The sequence below is a fragment of the Triticum dicoccoides genome, chromosome 7B (genome assembly GCF_002162155.2).
Source record: "Triticum dicoccoides isolate Atlit2015 ecotype Zavitan chromosome 7B, WEW_v2.0, whole genome shotgun sequence".
In the NCBI taxonomy this organism is placed as follows: domain Eukaryota; kingdom Viridiplantae; phylum Streptophyta; class Magnoliopsida; order Poales; family Poaceae; genus Triticum; species Triticum dicoccoides.
In genome coordinates this window covers 665,493,296-665,509,168 of record NC_041393.1, presented here as the reverse complement: position 1 = coordinate 665,509,168, position 15,873 = coordinate 665,493,296, and the positions used below count along the sequence as shown (strand labels likewise).

Sequence of the window (15,873 nt, the reverse complement as noted above, 5' to 3'; positions counted from 1 at the left end):
ACCTCACCGTAGCTAGGACCTTGCCTCCTCATGCGTATCCCCTACTCTTACTGTCAGTCTTAGTACCACGACACCGCATGAAGGGCAATGAGAGCCGCGACGACGCCTTCAAGAAGGGAACGATCTTCGCCGACGCCGGTACCTCTGAAGATAGAACAGGTTTTCACCTCGGCCAACACTTACGACCACCGAACGCCACACCCCGCAACCACGCCGCCCACACAGCCATGGAGACCGAGCAACACCAAGGCACGGGCTCTGCCCAAGAGCATCGCGCGACCACCACCAGGGCCGCCGCCCCGGCATCCAAGACCTTGACACCACCTCACCCGAGACCCGCCGCACCCCAATGAAAGAGACGAGCGGAAAGGTCCCACCTTTCACACCCCCTGAGCGACCCCCAGCGTCGAGACCCAATAGGCCTGCCAGAACTCGCATCCTCCGACCCGCCCTGCTGCCCCGAGCGCGAGACAAGCTCGGTCCTGCATCACCGAGAGGGGGACGAGGTCAGTCCTGCTGCACCGTGCGCGAGACGAGTTTGGTCTTGTTGCACCGTGTGCGAGACGAGCTCGGTCCTGCAGCACCGGGCGCGAGACGAACAGTGGACCGCGGTTGGGAGGGGACCAGCCCTTTGATGGGAGTAGCGCCCAGACGATGATGAGATCAAGGGAAGGTCGAAACGGTCCGCCCGCAGACGAACCGATGCCGGAGAAAAAGCCGGTCGTCGCCACGAGCAGAGCCGCCGAGCCACCGTGTAGCGGCCGCCACCAGGAGCTCACCGTCCATGCGCCGGACCTCCCCGCGCCGCCGCCCGTGGCCGGAGCAACAACCACGCCAGGCTGCTTCCCAACCCGCGCCGCCCGCCCGGATCCCGGCACCAGCTCCAGGACGAGCACGCCGCCACCCGCCCCCGCAGCCACGTAGCAGCCATCCCACCTACATGGAGAGACACAAGGGGATCTCCAGGAGCGGCAGGAGACTTCAACTATGAAGCCGCTGCTCCCGGCGGAGGCCCAGCGGGCGTGGCGTACTCTGCCGCGGCTCCCGTGGGCCATGGCACAGCCTACTAACCCACAAGGCGGAGAATGCAAAGACGGGCATGCGTGCATCGCTACAGGGAAATCGATCAGGTAAACATTAATTTATTTGTCTTCTTGTGGGATACACACATAAAGAATAGATCAATCGTGTGAAGAGAAACATGGCAGGCGGTACCAGCGCAGCGGCGTGGCCAAAGGCACAGCATGGCTGAGGAGCAACGACGTGCTCCATGGTTGCCTGCTCGCAGTGTACATTGGTGACGACCGGATCACAAGGCCTCGTCGCCAGCGTCGAACAATTGTTAATCCGACGTGGACACGGTTTGATGTTCATAGTAATTGCAGATTTCCCTCTATCGAAGTCACAGTACGGCGTCAACTGAACACAACAAACAATTGAATGAAGCAATCCAAAGCATCTCCAGGTTCAACATTCTCAGCTTTGCAAAATTACAGATATAGGTAAATATGTGTTCAAGACTTTCATCATTCCGACCCGAAAAACCAATACATAAGCGATAAGCCCACATAGTTCAAGTGTCTTGAGGCACAGAGCAGAAAGGGAAAAAAAGGAGAAAAGAAACTATGGTAAAGTAAAAAATTCCCGGCGCTTCAGGCTATCTTGAATTGCGTCTTCAACCTGGTGATAAGCTGCCAATTTTCAGCGCTCATTTCATCCTGTAAAAAGTGCATTCGGAAGTGTTAGAGAGCCTATAAAAAGGAGTAAAAAAAACTAGGTAAAATAAAAATCTCCAAGCGCTTTCGGCTATAATGAACCATGGTGGCATGGTGAGCGTCCTTACCCGAAAGCACTCTTTGAGTACATCAATGGATCTCCTCGAGATCTCGCTGACCAGCTCATTGCTAGAATCAAAATGGCGCCCATAAGACCGGGATTTCTCCTGAGGGCTGTCACCGCTTATCTGGCAGAGGTGATGACAACTGTTATAAGCTTTTTCAACTTTCAATTTGCAATTGTCACAACTACAATCATGCTTATGTATGCGCTAACACGTACCTTTATGGCCACAACTCCATTCCTGGCCGAGAAAATCTGATTGCCATTGGATGTTTGCATGGAGGAGATCCTTCCGAGGCTATGAACTATTATATTCTTGCTTTTATCCTTGCTCTGGGTGAAGACACATATCGGGGTTCCCACCTGAAACACAGTCAAGACACCAATTACTAACGTCAGCAATAAGATCAAATCATTTTGAATCGATGATACACTTGACAACACCAAGTAAAAGATGTACCTTGACGACACCTTCCACAACTTCAACGTCGCAAACAATTGGATCCTTGCTATGGTAGACACGGTTTGGCAGAATCTTCAGGGTGCATGGGAAAACTGCCTCAGCTGCAAATTGCATTTTCTTCGCTTCCTTCAATCCCTTAATGTGCTCAGTATAGATGTTGACGAGCCTATATACCGTATCAGCAGTAATAATCTTCAACCCTGATTCAGCTGCAAGGGCACTAGCCTCAGGCATCACTTTGACGTCAAAGGCCAAGATGACCGCATACTCTTCTTTCCGCTTCAGCATGGCACTTGCCTTCATGACATCCTGCTTGTAGACGGGTCCTAAGTTCCAAGCATAAACAGGAATGTCCACACTACTGCTCTTCAAGTGCGCAATGATAGCTTCCAAGGTTCCAACACTAGAAGCTTGCACATAGATGCCCTCCTTGGAAGTCACGATACTACTAACTTCTTGAGTTGTTGTTCCCTTCTCGTTCTCATCTGTCGTGCTAATGGCCATATCAATCTCTTGCATTGCAGCTGCTTCAGCTTGTCGCAAATCATCCCCTGGCTTCACTACAATGAGGGAAGTGCCAGCCATTGTATATTGAAGTCCCTGAAGAAACAAAATTGAGCAATGAGTTGTTTGACAATGGATTCCATAACTCATGACAATGGAAATAAAACTTACCCGTGCCACAATTTTTACCCCCTGCGCAGCTCTGACCTCCTTGTGATGCTTATATGCACCCTGGAAGAACAGAAATGATGATACATTAGGTACAACATCTGAAATTATTGTGAAATTGGTCTCAGAAATTCTATTAGTATTGAGTTTGCCATGTCCCAGTCAAAAATCAAAATCTAAAACAGAGTACACAGGCTCCATGAACTTTAAGGAAACTACTCCCTCTGTAAGCTAACATAAGACGTAGTAAAACGTCTCATATTAGTTTACAGAGGGAGGACTAAATATGCCAGCAAACAAGACTTGGTAAATTCAACCCAAAATTCATCTTGGGTTACAACTTCAAATGTTTATGCTCCAATGTAGCCTATGTAGGGTAGGGCATACAACAGTGTTCTGGACAAGAGAATACTCGAATGAAACGTGATAATTATGGTCCCAGCAAGATAGCACAAGACCAATTCAGAATATTAAAGGGACCAGTTGTGAGCAATCAAAAATATATCTTGGTTGTCAGAAGCAAATTGTTTACGGTTCTTCAAATTTTAGAAAATATTATGATTAGATGCGGTGGGGAACTTAAGAAATTGTAATAACATATGCGATGAACAACCATCTGATCAAAAGACATCTAAATACGCATTAGCAAATATGTGATGTTCAATCAAGGGTTTATCCCAAGTCCTCATTGGTATAGTCATAGATCTTTCAAATGTAATCCCTAATAATAGAATATGGGCACAATTCCCCAATTATATCCATCAGTCACACATGTACACTTCATTCCAGTGTAAAATCTGATGGCTACAAATGGTATAAAGAGTCCAGGTTTATGCATGACAACTAAAATAAGAGGGACCTTTGCAAACAAGGAGTGAGGATTTGGGACAGAACTGCAGGCAAATAAATAAGAGGCACCTTTGCCATCTTATTATATGGATTTGGGAGTGGTATATTTTGACTGCTAAAATTCATGCTTTGACCAACCATTACTTCAATAATATATAGGTAATAAAATTGGTATCATTAGATTCGTTTTCAAAATTACTTTCTTATGGATGTGGTTTTATGGGCATTATCAAAATAATCTAAAATAAATTTATGCTCAAAGCAGGAGTTTTGACAGTCAAAATATACCCACTGCATAAGACTGGAGGGAGCAGAAATGAGGAATTGGGACAGGATAGCAAAACTAACGCCTATCTGCATTTTAGGTAATCTTGAGTCCTGAATCTGTTAATTAAGGTACTAATTAACAGCATTTCCCCACAAGTTCTAGTACTCCTTAACTTCTGCATATTTCAGGGCCATCGCAGGATTTTAAAAACTCAGGAATAGTGGGGAAAGTAGGAATTATAATGTTATCCCATTAAGAACGGAAATGCATCTCTAGCAAATCAAAATGTTCTTGCCATAAATACCAAAGCCTTCCATTCAAGTTAAAACGTTTAAAGCATTGCATAAATCTGCCTATCTATCACCAAAAAACTAACAAGAAAAATATGAATGCACAGACGAAAAAAAGTGTGGACTCACCTTAGCTTTGAGTTCTTTCATTGGATGAGGGGTCAACAAGTCTCTAATAATGGTTGTAACAGGCCCCTAAAGATGGAAAGGTTAAGGTGAGAAATGAAATCGTTGAGGAAACATTCAAGGTAACATGTAAATCTCAGATTTCAGAAACTTATATACCTGTTTAGTGCAAACAATTACTTGATCCCCTTGGTGCAGCACACCATTAATCAGTACTACGTCAACAGTAGTTCCTAAATCTTTATGTTCATTGACTTCTAGTACTGTACACTGAACAAACATATGTGGAGAAGAATGTCACATTAAGAATACATTAGGTTAATGACTAACTTCATTAGAGAGAGTGATGGATTACGAACGAACCTCTACTGTATCGTCATAGGCCAGCTTATCTGTAATTATGCCAGGCAGCCACCGCACCAGTAGCAGTAGAAGATCTGGGACACCTTCACCGCTGGAGGATATTACAGTAAAAGTTGGTCAGAGGCTAAAATTGCAGATAACACATGAGAAACTGAAACTTAGAACATAAGCAACAAAGTATATAGCTGCCACACCTTTCTGCACTGGTCGGGACAATGTTAACCACTTTTTTCTTCTTATTATTTTCATAGTATGGTGCAGTGTTGAAGCCATTTTCCTTAAACTCTGTTACAACCTGTTTACAAAAAATCAAATCATCAGAAAATTTCAAAGAAACCATCTGTAATTCGATGCAAATTTGGCATTATACCAAAGAAATGCACAGAACTCACGGGAAAATACCTTAGTTAACCTCCATTTATATTCACTTTTGACGTCGTCAGATTGCTTCTTGAGTGCCTCAACTATTGGTGCATTGGTACATTCCTTCCACCCATAGAGGCGATCAACCTTGTTCAAGGTGACAATGAAGCTCACATTGTGCCGTCTCAAAAGATGAAGGGATTCAATCGTCTGCTTCTCAAGCCCCTGCGTAATATCGACTACAACCACGGCGATGTCACACATACTCAATCCCCTTGAACGCATTTTACTAAAGGACTCATGGCCAGGGGTGTCAATCACGAGCAAACCAGGAACTTTGATGGCGGTTTCAGCTTTTAAACTCGTCCTGTCCCTGATGTTTTCAGCCGGTATGTAGGTGGCGCCAATCTGCTGTGTGATGCCCCCGGCCTCCCGCTCCTGCACATGGGTGCCCCGGATGCAATCCAGGAGCTTCGTCTTTCCGGCATCCACGTGCCCAAGGATGCAGCATATCGGTGCTCGAAGCTCCTTTTCATCTCCATCCACATCCTGAGCGTCGAAGATATCCTCCACAATCTCATTGCCTGCATCATTGGCTGCATTAACGACCGGAGCAGCGGAGGCCACATGCTTCCCTTTGGTTTCCTCTTCTTCAGAAGAGTGAGAATTGCCAGCAGCAGACATGACATCAAATTCATCCAGGCTCTTGCAATCCCAAGCATCCTCATCATCCTCATCCTCATCCTCATCGCCGATTGCTGCTCTGTCCTCTTCCAACGATCCATTGCTTGATCCCTCCCCCAATTTGAGTGCCTCATTGATGGTGGCGCTGTTTTCCTCTTCTTGCGAAACACTGCTCAAGCCCTGGCCTCCTCCCCCATCGGCTTCAGATTCGACAGTCTTGGGCTTCAATGTAGGTCTCCTGGATTGATACACCGGCCGCTTCTTCGGGCCATCGTCGACACCAACAGCACCGCCGCCCTCAACAACGGCGGAGGTGATGCCGAGCCGCCTGCGCGCCTCCTCCGCGCGGCGGCCCTCCTCCCGCTTCCGCTCCTCCAGCCGCCTCCGTTGCCTATCCTCCTCCCTCCGCTTCAGCTCCTGCTCCCTCAGCTTCCTCCTCTCCTCCTCCTCCTCCTCATCCCGCCGCCTCCTGGCCTCCTCCGCCTGCGCCTGCAGCTCCTGCTCCCGCGCCCTGCGCTCCTCCTCCTCCTTCTGACGGGCAAGCCCCTCCCGCAGCGCCCGGAGGCTCATACCCCCGGGGCCGCTAGCCACCTTCTTCGCGCCGGCGGCGGTGGCGCGGGACGGGCCCGCGGTCTTCCTCGACGACATGGGGGTACGATCGGTGACGGTGCCGGCGGTCCAGGTTGGCGGGGCTGCTGCTCATACGGCGGAGAAGACACCCGCGGCGGCGTCGGCGGCGGCGGAAACCCTAGCGTCGTACGGGAGCCGGGAGATCGGATCGCGGCGGCGGCGGCGGCGGCGGAGGGCGACGAGGGCTGAGGAATACCTGGGGCACGGGGACGGGGTGGCTTTGATGGGAAGGTGTTCGCGTGGCGTGCGTGTCTAGATATATGGGGGCCCCGGTTGCAGAGACCGTGGCCGGCAAAGGCTCCTGCGGACACGCGCGCGGGGATACGTCGCGGACACGTTTGCAAATTCCAGTTGTTCTTTTGCGGGCAAACATGTTTGAGTTTGAATTTGAACCGAAGTCTGCAAATTACGGAAACAAATTCTGCAACAAAAACCGTTTGGTTCGTTTGGGTCTAGGACTCTAGGTCGAATTTTCTTATCTAGCACGTGTTCACCTAGCTAGCCTTGTTGTGTCTTTTCTTTCCTAAAAAAAAAGAAACCTTTGGTTTAGGGAAAGTTTTCCTTCGCGTAAACTTTTGGCGTGATGTCAACACTCCATCAGCCATTTGATATGCTTATTATTGTGATAAGTATATATCAGTCATTGCCTTTTTAGGATCATGTAAACTCTATCCACCAAAACATGTGAGAAATGAACGAAATAATAGTTAAAACATTGTGATCCTTTGGATTCAGAAAAAAAATCGCTAATCAAATAATAGTGATCTGCTAACACCCCTTCATAACGTAAGAAATTATATTACATCCATGGATCAAAATAAGGTCATGGATGGTAATCGATTATATCTGGGGATGAGTCCCATGGCATATGCATCAATAACATGATTGGAGAATATGGATGATGTGCAAACCAATGATCTTGATGGGCAAATGCAAAGCTTTGGCTTAATTGCTTATTAGCTACATTCTTCATTTTTACTGCACTTCTTGTAACACAAGCTTGAACATCATTCTTATTTTGACCACTCCCATTGGGAGCCCATGCCATGTTCTATTTTTCATGTTATTGTGCACTAAGCTTTTGCAATTTATTCTTTTTTCAATACGATAATCCGAGTGGACGCCTCGTCCATGATTCTTTTTCAAGCAATGACAAATTCTATTCTCTTAACTCGCTTTTCTTAGATTTGGCACTTTGATTTTCAACGGTTGGTTGTATCATCTCTTTGCCTTTAGTAGCTAATGGTCATATCTTAATTAGCTTTTTTTTCATTTTACATCAGATTTGAAGTAGCACATTTATGATCATCTTTTTAACACGGTAAACTTGCTTGAACACCTATTTCTTCTCTCTTGAGTTCCAGATCGTTCCCTTATGATTGAAACGGTCTTTAGCATATGATTTTTCATCAAATTTTATCCTCTTGGAGCTACATAATTTTAGAGAGATAGTCTAAAATAAGATGAAAAATATGTCCTTTAATTCATGACTGTCCCATGATGGATATAGAAAATTACCATATGGAGGTAGACATTCGCATTGATGGCCCAAAAGGAGGATATGAAGATGAAAAATTATCCCTCTGCCAATGCAGGTCTTCAAACTTGTGCCTAGGGGGTGATCTTGACTTCTTTGCATTATTTTGCAGATAAGCATTTTTCTCTTCACTCTTCTTTTGAGATTTATCTAAACTGTGAGAAATTTAATTTGGATTTTTTGCGCTTGTGCTTAGTTTAGCCTTTGTTTCTTTTGCTTTTGTTTGCATCGATCTTTGGGTTTTCTTACTGCCCCTGTGCTTCACGTCTTCATTGTAACTTTGATAGAATTCTTGCCCTCATTGAAAGATTGATCACATCGCCCATAATTTTTACCTTCTCATCTTTAAATGAAATCGGCTTGAAGCAGCCAATGCAAAACCCTTTTGCCATCAGGACCAATAGGAAAAGACCACTCAACCATTGGTGTTTCAACAAGTTTTAGTCAACCTTTATCAATGGTCAATTTAACTATTTCACGAAACATATCGCGGCCCTCACAAATTATATGCAGACGAATCATCCAACCTACATTACATTCGTCCTTGAATTGACGGCTTGACATGGTTATCAAGAATTCTAATATAATTATTCTTCAAAAATATATAACGGATATGATCTGCTCAAATCAAAGCTATACATGTCATTCTTTAGTCGATCTAGTTGTGAGAGCGTCTTTGAAACTAAGCACATAAATGGTTCATATTTTACATTCTTTTTCTAACGTCATTGGACAAGGTATTATACTGTTTTTCTAAAGAAACCTTGGCTTTAGAATTCTGAAACAAAAATAGTTAGGATATGCATGTCTCGTTTAAGACCAAATGAAAGCCAAATATGAAACAAACAAAGCTATCCATGTAAAAATAAACTATAAGTAAAACAATGCAGAAAACTTGGGTTGTAATAAATTGTGACTATCGACTTCTCTAAATGACGCAATATGTTGACCGATACAATTTCATTTCTAACAAATAAATTAACTTATTTTCATTGGTCTCTCAAAATTGCTTACGAGGGATTTTCTAATATATGCACCAACAACAAAGTTTGTGACCGAAACTAAAATAAGGTAAATCGCTTACTAGACATACATCTTCATTTAGACATAGTCAACGGAGCTCCGGTGTAGATTCCTCCCGTCTCCTTGGGGAGGCGAGGTTAGGATTTCTCGTGGTTTCAGGTGCTTCAGATCTATTTAAGAATTCAATGACGAAGACTATGGCCCTTGAATGACGATGGCTATGGCTCAAGAGCGTCGGTCCTTAGGGAGACGCGCACAAAAATTTTCCGGCTGTCATCAAGGTCAAGCTGGTTTTGGTAGGAGAGCGGCGACAGTGGCTTGTTCAGGCGGTGGTAGTGGTCTTTTGATGCTCTCAAAATGTCGATGTAATTTTAAATATGTTTGAGATACTTTTTACTTTCGGTGAACTTCGATCATAGATTAGGATTATTTTAAAAAAATGTGACATACATCGGCACTGGCCCAAATTACACAACATCCGTCCTCGTTGAAGAGCTTGCTATTGTAGCCTCTCTGTCTTTGCTACGCAAGGTCCCGGTTGCCATGCATTGATGCATGAGCATGAGCAAGGGCGTGTCAGAGCGGCTTCCTGTGCGCGGAGGAGGCCATGAGCACGGCCATGGCGACGACGAACATGAAGAGCATGCTCCCCAGCAGCGTGTAGGTCCTCCGCGACGACCTCCGGTACTCCCCGAACAGCACCACGCCCCAGAAGGTGCTCACCAGCGGCAGCGCCTGCACGGAGTCCGCCGCCGCGTACCCGGCCGCCTGCCCGGCCATGAACGTGAACGCGTTGCCCAGCCCGGACACCAGCCCCGCCAGCAGCGCCAGCCCCCTCCCCTCCCCGTCACCGACGTACGCCCGGAGCGTCGACCGCGGCACGCCGGCCATGGGGCGGTAGAGGCACCAGACGTTGAGCGCCACGCCGACCACTAGCGAGGAGAGGCAGAAGTAGAAGTAGGCAGTGTAGACCACCAGGTGCGGCACTCCGTCGCGCAGCGTGTGCCACTGGTCGTTGGTCGCCAGGTTGAACGCCGGCGCGAACAGCGAATAGCACACCCCCGCGAACGTCACGATCGCCAGGCCCACCAGCGTGTTGGATCCAAGAACCTTGATTGATCTCTTGTCCTCGAGGTCGATGAGGAAATCTGCTGTCCCTGCCAAGGCTTTCTCCACGGCCTTATTATTTGGTACTGCAGGCTTTGCTTCTTCACAATCCTTTGGTTCCTCTGTTCTCCATTGAAAGATTCTTATTAAGAAGACCAGTAGATCATCATTTTCATCTGATTAACGATAAACAAGTTGTTACCTTCTACTTGAAGGAGGTGTTGGGTGAGATCCTCCTTTGGCGTGTTCCTGTGAAGAATTCAGCAAAGTGATCTTCAGATGCAGTGCTTAAAATATTCAGAGATCTAAAACTAAAATTTTGGTGATAAGGAAGAAGCCCATTCATTATTTTCACCAACTGAATGAATGCTTGGGAAGGAAGGAAGGAAGCAGAGATGAGACTGTACCCAGTAGAGTAGTTTCTGGAGTTTGATAGCTTCTCCTGGTTGTCAGCAGCATTGGAGGAGTGAACAAGTGAGCCTAGGCAGGCTGCAATCAGAAAGCATCCGACGCCGGGGAACAGAACCTCCGCCCTGTTGATCCGGCCGTCCAGAAAATAGTTCAGTGTCGTTCCTGCAACAGAAAATCCAGTAATTTATTAATCTTCAGATTTTGGAAATTAATCTTCAGTCATCTATCTCCATGGAGAATTGGAGAGTATCTATACAGATTTGTGGGTGTATGTAGTACCTACCTATGACAACCTTGAGACTTGAGGCCATGACCTCGGTGACCGAAAGCCCGACGTATGCCCAGCCGTACTGCGTGGCCACGGTGCCGAGGGTGATCACCACGCCGCCCGCCAGCGCAAACATGATCGACGGCCAGTAGTCCTGAATTGTTCGTCCAACATAGAGATAGTTAGAACAATTGCACTATATAACACTAAGCAAAAGCCTGATGTAGTACCAACTGAAGAGTTGTGGCTTCTTCACATATGTAAAACTTGAGGTCAGACGGAAAAACTGAAAGCCAAGATGTTGCCTGAAATTCAGTCTCACATACATGTTGACCTTCTCTTTCTATGCATGCCAGGAAAGAATATCGACAGGGACAACTGACCTGGGGCTGGGCGAGCTGAGTGAGGAAATTGGGCGTCTCCGGCGTGTCGCCGCCGATCTGGCCGAATGTGAGGGCGATCAGCACGGCGGCCAAGAAGTTGGTGATGGAGTAGTCCAGGTACGTGTGCTGCGGCAGCCGTCCCCGGCGCTCCAGCACGGCGAGGACGACCGGCCAGGTGCCCAGGAGCACCAGGGCCGCCGCCATCAGGCAGATGGCGCCGCCGATGTCCTTCACCAGATACATCTGACCTTTGCGACGATGACGGTGCAAGCGGCGGAGCTACCCTGATTCAGGACAACAACGAAGGATTTCCTTGAAATACTGAATCTATCTACACATGAGACCCAAGCCTCAGTTAACACTGAAAAATTAAGGTACTACCTAGAGAAGAGCTTTGGATGGGACAGTTCAACAAGTCAACACGCAAGAAGATTCATAGGTCTGTCTGTGCTCGGCAAAACCACAACCATCATGTAGAATATATAAACCCATGTCAACTTGCAACATAATATTCGCCAAAGAAACATGGAAATGATATCTTTGGGAGACAGATCTGGGAGTGAGAGAAGGGGGGGAAATATGCTTAAGCAGCATGTTCTTTTGTCAGACGAACAAGGCAGCTAGTGCACATGCAATTTCTTTGTCAGAAGAACAAGGTGCAAATATGTTCTTGCATGTTCGTTTGTCAGAAGAGAGAAAATCAATGAACAGCCAAGCAAATCACTAAAAAGGAATAAGAAAATTGCTTGAGAAAGAGCAGAGCCGGCGGTGATAGAGTTTAAGCTTTCAGATTGTACATACCAGTCAGTACCAATCAAAGATGAAGCCGTTCTTGCAGATTACTGAGCCCCAGAGTGTGCGTGTGTGTATATATATGCAGTATATTCCGCCAGTGAGTATTCTTTTCTTTTTATGAATGTTTGTGTTGTCTCTGGAAGGTCCAGCAGTGAGGTGAGCTGTGGATATGCGATGAGGAAAATGGAGATTGCTCACGGATGGTGAGTCGCTGGCGTGGGCCCCACCCATGACGAAGGTGTGTTTGGCCGCTAGTTATGAGTGCATTCAATACAATACAAGGACCGTACTCAATTATTGCTTATCTTAAAAAGCTTTACACATAATACTGCAACTGGCAGATAGGATCATAGGAGAGAAGAGATGCCACAGCTAGCTCAGTTTAAGGGCCGCCAGCAACACGTGAATATGAATGCCAAGAGTGTGCGGTGCTGACTCAGCCTTGCACGCAGAGTATAAAATTCTGAAACAGTGCGGGTGCATGGCGGCGCCCTGTGACGTGGCGGCCTTGCATGGAGACGTGTCGACCGGCATCCTTTCGCTCCGGTGGATCTCTACGGCGATGAGTCGTAGATCGAGGCTCGCATGATGGCAGCTAGCCCGGCTCGTCGTCGTCGGTCGGCAGACCACCCACGGCGGTGCCAGGGAGTCAGAGCAGCTCTAGTAGTGCCCTCTAGACGGGTCGTTCATTCGGAACAGGAGTTAAATCTCTACTCCTAATGGAGCAGTTGGTAGTCTCGCTTCCAGGTTTTTTTCGTCCCACCACTTTCGTCCGGTTTTTTTCGTAGGTTAACCGTCGTAGATTTTTTTCGTCGCCTCCCCCACTTCATCGGTTTATTTTTACTTCACCCTCTCACACAACGAAAAAAACTGAACGGATCAGAACTTTCCATACTGACGCAAATTATTTAGTAATGTCTTTATGTAAAAGAATCAATCACAATGAATCTCTAAAGATCAAATCTAAATTAATTAATCTTCATAACGTTTGTTTCCTTCCGAATCACGTCCATAACCTTCCTTCCTTGTTTGGGCAGAAACTGTTTGATAGCAGAGATTAGGAAGCTTCCTATGAGTGTAGTAATAGGAAGTATTCTTTTTCTTGATGATTCGTTTCCATACTGACACAAATTATTTAGTAATGTCTTTATTTAAAAGAATCAATCACAATCAATCTCTAAAGATCAAATCTAAATTAATTAATCTTCATAACGTTTGTTTCCTTCTGAATCACGTCCATAACTTTCCTTCCTTGTTTGGACAGAAACTGTTTGGTAGCAGAGATTAGGAAGCTTCCTATGAGTGTAATAATAGGAAGTATTCTTTTTCTTGATGATTCGTTTTCATGCATGATGATAGTAAATTAGGCCAACATTCACCACTATTTATCAACGTCATCCAGTTTTAAGGGAATCTGCTCGCTATGTCTTTTTTAAGGGGATCCGCTCGCTAAGTCGTCGTCGCACGTTATTTTCACAAGCAATTCCCCTAAAAAAGGCGTGGGTATTGGTAGTTGAACGCCCGCTAGGTTTTCCGCCTGTCCCATCCTCGCGCTGTGCCGCCGCCACCCGCCGAATTTCCAGCCGCCCGAGCCCGTTAACTTCGCCAGCCATCGGGTCGACTGCCCCCGCCCCGAACCCCCATCCCCGAGCACTAGCTATCGCCGCGTTGCCGCCCCAAGCTCCACGCCACCGGGAATGAATCAAGCGCCGTCCCGACACCGCCGTCGCCGGCCCAGCACCTCCAGCCTTGCATGGACAGCTTCAATGTGCAGTCTCCCTTGCTACCTCACCTTCTGCCAGCGCATGCAGCGGCGGGGTTGGACGCGTGCGTGCTTGCTAGCTTGCTCTCCGTGCGTACGTACTTGCTCTGCGTGCGTCGCACCGGCCAATGCGCATGATGCGTGTGTGCCTGCTTTTCTGTATGTGTATGCCAGCGTGATGCGTGTGTGCGTTGTTGTGTGTGTATGATATAGATGGCCCGAGTGTGTGCATGCTGTGCTCTGCTCTCTGCTGATCTATGTGTTGGTGCTCCTGCTATACGTTCATGCCATACAAATGAAATTTCTGTTAATCTTCTGACATGTTGAGTTGGTTCTCTCTGTCTTCTGAGGGGGTGAATGCAAAGCAGTCTATTAACTAGGCACTATTGCTGAGCTAAATTGACAAAAAAATGTTGGTAGCCATAGTTGTAGTTTAAGTAGTAGCGAGTTGTCTGATATGTATAAAGAGCCCGTTGCAACTGAGCCCGTTGCTAAATTGACAAAAAAGGTCGCCAGTGTCACTTGATATGTATGAGAATATTAAATGTATTTTTAACATGATTAATATTGAACTCTTAAAGTTAATGTGGCCCCGTTGCAACGCACGGGCGTTCTTCTAGTTAAGCTAAGGCATGACTGTTCTGCCAAAACCAGCATGGCCGATCACCGACGACAATCTCTTTTTTTTCTTTTTAAAGCAAGAGCCTTCTTTTCTACTCCCTCCGTTCTAAAATTCTTGTCTTAGATTTGTCTAGATACGGATGTATCTAATACTAAAATATGACTTGATACATCCGTATTTAGACAAATCTAAAACAAAAAATTTAGGATGAAGGGAGTAAATCGGTGCAGAGTTTCCGGAAGACAAGGAAACGGATCGGTGCAAATCAAGATGCTCAACGTACCTACCCCTGCCCCCGTGTGACCAGCGGGGCACCCCCACAATTGAAAAATAACGTTTATGAGTGGGTCCTCGTCGCCATCGGGGATTATGCAAACCTTGGAGACGCAGTGCGTATGGTTGATTCAGACTGCTCGTCGGGTCTGCACGTCTCGACATGTCTCCTCTTTTACTTCAACCAACTTCTGCCGCGGCCACCTGTGGAAGAAGATAGCTAGTAGCTCCAGTTCCTCGAACTTGCTTGCGTTTTGTTGGCTAGCTCCTCCTTAAATTCTTCACAATTCCCCTGATTTTCAGTTGGCTGATATTCGCTCGCGTTAAATCGAAATGTACTTCGATGGTTCGTCTAGTTGGTGTGTCTGCAGATTAGATGTACACTTCTTTTCATCGACGATGATTGTTGTTCTAATGTGCTTGTCCTATGTGCTAGTCCGATGAGGGAGGGGCGAGGACGGCGACACCTCTTTGGCTCGCTTCAGTGATTGTAGTAGTCGCTAGGTGGTTTACCGACCTAGATGTAATTTTACTTTTGATGTTATTTGTATTATCTTGACGGTTGATGAACAGATCGGATGTTTCTCGAGATAAATATATATCAAAAATTGCTTCCTTGGACTATGTCGTGAATGTTAGCGGGTCTTTGGCTCGTTCCAGTGAATAATCGCTAGGTGGTCTACGTGCCTGAATGAAAGTTCTCTCGCGAAAAATATATATCAAAATTTGCTTCCTTACACTCTGTCGTGAACGTCAGTGCTTAACGGTTTGTTTGCTGGGGTGGGCATTGCTTAGAGCAACTCTAGTAGAGTCATCATATGATTTGATCAACATAAAAGCAGTCGATATGATAATTTTGGTTTAAAAAACACTCCAGCAAAGTCAACATATGGGTCATTGGCATCGACGCGAATCGTTCAAAAACATACCACATAGATCGATCAAACTGTTCCTTAAAAAACTGAATCTATCTACACATTAGACCCCGCCTCAACACTGAAGAGTGAAGATGCCTAGAGAAGAGCTTTGGATGGAACAGTTCAACTTGTAAGATATAGTATACGCCAAGAAAAAAAAATGAAAGAGGCAACAGTAAGCAAAAATAGAAGAAAGGCAGCTCGAAATATGTTCAGGAGACAGATCTG

The 15,873-nt window shown here is 46.2% G+C and overlaps 2 protein-coding genes across 8 annotated transcripts in view; both read right to left on the bottom strand.

The window, feature by feature from the left end:
• Nucleotides 1-1,441: 1,441 nt before the first annotated feature.
• On the bottom strand, nucleotides 1,442-6,751 carry LOC119339339 (eukaryotic translation initiation factor 5B-like). Its single transcript, XM_037611442.1, has 10 exons — nucleotides 5,273-6,751; nucleotides 5,065-5,165; nucleotides 4,871-4,961; nucleotides 4,667-4,777; nucleotides 4,511-4,576; nucleotides 2,978-3,037; nucleotides 2,300-2,902; nucleotides 2,059-2,202; nucleotides 1,844-1,963; nucleotides 1,442-1,718 (listed from the first exon to the last, which is right to left on the bottom strand). The coding sequence occupies exons 1-10, from the start codon at nucleotides 6,563-6,565 to the stop codon at nucleotides 1,653-1,655; spliced, it is 2,655 nt and encodes an 884-aa protein (XP_037467339.1). The 5' UTR covers nucleotides 6,566-6,751; the 3' UTR covers nucleotides 1,442-1,652.
• Nucleotides 6,752-9,497: 2,746 nt separating this feature from the next.
• The window catches only part of LOC119336680 (ureide permease 1-like), an 8,155-nt gene continuing 1,779 nt past the window's right edge, over nucleotides 9,498-15,873 (bottom strand). The window contains exons 1-7 of one of the 7 annotated variants that reach the window (XM_037608749.1): nucleotides 12,078-12,313; nucleotides 11,658-11,721; nucleotides 11,277-11,560; nucleotides 10,909-11,047; nucleotides 10,622-10,787; nucleotides 10,417-10,463; nucleotides 9,498-10,336 (exon numbers count right to left, since the gene is read on the bottom strand). In XM_037608749.1, coding sequence (XP_037464646.1) covers nucleotides 9,684-10,336; nucleotides 10,417-10,463; nucleotides 10,622-10,787; nucleotides 10,909-11,047; nucleotides 11,277-11,519 — 1,248 coding nt within the window. In that variant the 5' untranslated portion in view covers nucleotides 11,520-11,560; nucleotides 11,658-11,721; nucleotides 12,078-12,313 and the 3' untranslated portion in view covers nucleotides 9,498-9,683. The other 6 variants (XM_037608750.1, XM_037608753.1, XM_037608752.1 and 3 more) reach the window with 6 other exon arrangements.